The 2,092-nt window shown below is 55.8% G+C and overlaps 1 protein-coding gene across 1 annotated transcript in view; it reads left to right on the forward strand.

Moving 5' to 3' along the window:
* The first annotated feature begins 230 nt into the window (after window positions 1–230).
* The window catches only part of LOC102384010, a 17,703-nt gene continuing 15,841 nt past the window's right edge, over window positions 231–2,092 (forward strand). The window contains exons 1-3 of the mRNA XM_025195632.1: window positions 231–267; window positions 423–755; window positions 1,254–1,569. Coding sequence (XP_025051417.1) covers window positions 231–267; window positions 423–755; window positions 1,254–1,569 — 686 coding nt within the window. The remainder of the gene's footprint in view (window positions 268–422; window positions 756–1,253; window positions 1,570–2,092) is intronic.

Raw genomic sequence — 2,092 nt, forward strand, 5'->3', positions numbered from 1 at the left:
AGTACTTGTTCCTAAAGATCAGGAGTGGTCAGAAATGACCTGGCCTCTCTGGGTTCGGTTCCCCCTGCTCGAGGAAATGTCCCATGTGCAAATACCTCTGCACCTCCATCCCCCCACAGCTCGCCCCCCGGGGAGCAGTTCACTGCCACGTGATGGAGCCCTTTCGCAGGGGAGCAGACAGCGCCAGGAGCTGACTCTGCTGGACTGTCCTTCTTCAGTCCTTTCTCGAGATGCTGGTCGCAGGATGCCTGCTCCTGTCTGTCCTGGGTAAAACCCCTTCAGTGTCACAGCATCAAGCCTCTAGACCGGAGGAAGCAGCCTGCCCCTGAGCACATCCCTTGTTGTGATGGGACAGAGACTGAAGCAGATGCTTAGGACGGGACGGGAGGCTGATGACTATAACACCTGTTCTCTTTCTGCAGCCTTGGGGGCAGCGTTATCCCTGCACCAGACTCCACCGGTCCTGTTTGCTGAAGTCGGCGGCACCGCAGAGATCCTCTGCTCTCCTGGAGAGCCAGTGGAGGGAGGGAAAGGCAAATATTACTGGTACCTGAGAAGGGAAGGGAAGGTGCCCACCTGTGTCTGGAAATGCCTGGATGACAATAACAAGAGCAGGTTTGCCTGCAAGCTTGATAGACACGGCCTGACCCTGGAAATCTCCAGCATCCAGCACAACGACTCTGGTGTTTACTACTGTGCCGTTAAGTGGGGCTTTTACCTGGCTTTCGGCAAAGGATCCAGGCTGATAGTTGGAGGTAAGGGAACAAACTTACCCTGAATGCCTGGCAAAGGAGAGACACAGACAGCTTGGAAAGCCCATTTTGCTGGGAAGTGGGACATGGGCTGAAGGAGACAGAGGTGCTGGGGAGGGAGGTCCTGCAGGTTTCTAGTGCGTGGGTTGGGGGAGAATTAAATTGAAAAGGCTCTTAGTGGCAGAGACAACTGGGATTTTCTTTTAAAATCCTCCTTTAGTGACTATCATGGCCACAATGGATCTGAACCCACAGTCTCAGATGTACCTGGCAAACCCAATCCCTTCCATGGGCAGACATTTTATGCTAAGGGTATCCCCTTCTGTGAGCTGTGACCCCCCAGACCTGGGCAGTTATGCCTGGATCCCTGCACAGGATTCAGAGGGGCACACAAGCCTCCCTGGGAGCCCAGTCAGGCCTTCACATCCCCGGGTGGCTGGCAGCCTCGCTGCGTGTGAGCCACGGGGGGGATCAGTAAATCCTCTACTCTGTTCTGCTCAGACAGTTACACCCCCAGTGCCTCCGTGCTGCTCCTCGCTGCGTCTCCCCAGGGGACTGATCTCTCGGGGACGGCTGATCTGGCCTGTCTGGTCCGTGGTGTCTCCAACCCAGTGCACGTTGCCTGGACTATTCCTGGGGCTTCTCAGGAACAGCAGCTGACCCGGTCAGTGAAGGGAAAGGACGGAGCCTTAATGCTCATTAATCACATCAGCATCCCCGTGGCCACCTGGGCCAGCGCCGCAGCTGTCACCTGTGAGGTCTGGTTCAACTCCTCCGGCAGCAGTGTTCAGAGAAGCGCCTGGTTCAGGAAGCGTGAGTAATCGTGTCTTTGGTTGTGGGTCTCAGAGAGACCTCAGACCTCTAGGACAGGCAGGAGACTCCCAGTAAGAGCCACTTGACTGCAATTAGAGAGGCAAGGAACTGATGGCCACAGGAAACTGGGATTGGGTGGGATGTTACGGACAGGTATTTAGAAGTACAAATGGATGGATGGAGGATGGATGGATGGATGGATGGACAGGGATTGTTGATTGGGGCAGATGCAATGTTGCACAGATGAGCCAACAGAGCGTGTGCAGCCAGCATGTTACAAGGGCACTGATAACCATCCTGGCCTGGGGAGGAGCTATCGGGAGGAGGCTGAAGGTGAAGGGGGAGGCTGAGAGCAGCCAGAGCTGGAAACAACATAAAGTGCTGAGCAAAAGGCAGTGGAGGGGAGAGGGGGGGATGGACTGAGCTTGCTGTGCCTGGGTGCCGGGCTGCACAGGGCACGGGTGTGACTCTCTCACCCTGACGTATCCTCCGCTCTGATTTTAGGCTCCAGTCACAACTGCATTCCT

This window comes from Alligator sinensis, unplaced genomic scaffold (assembly GCF_000455745.1).
Source record: "Alligator sinensis unplaced genomic scaffold, ASM45574v1 scaffold1796_1, whole genome shotgun sequence".
Taxonomy (NCBI): Eukaryota; Metazoa; Chordata; order Crocodylia; family Alligatoridae; genus Alligator; species Alligator sinensis.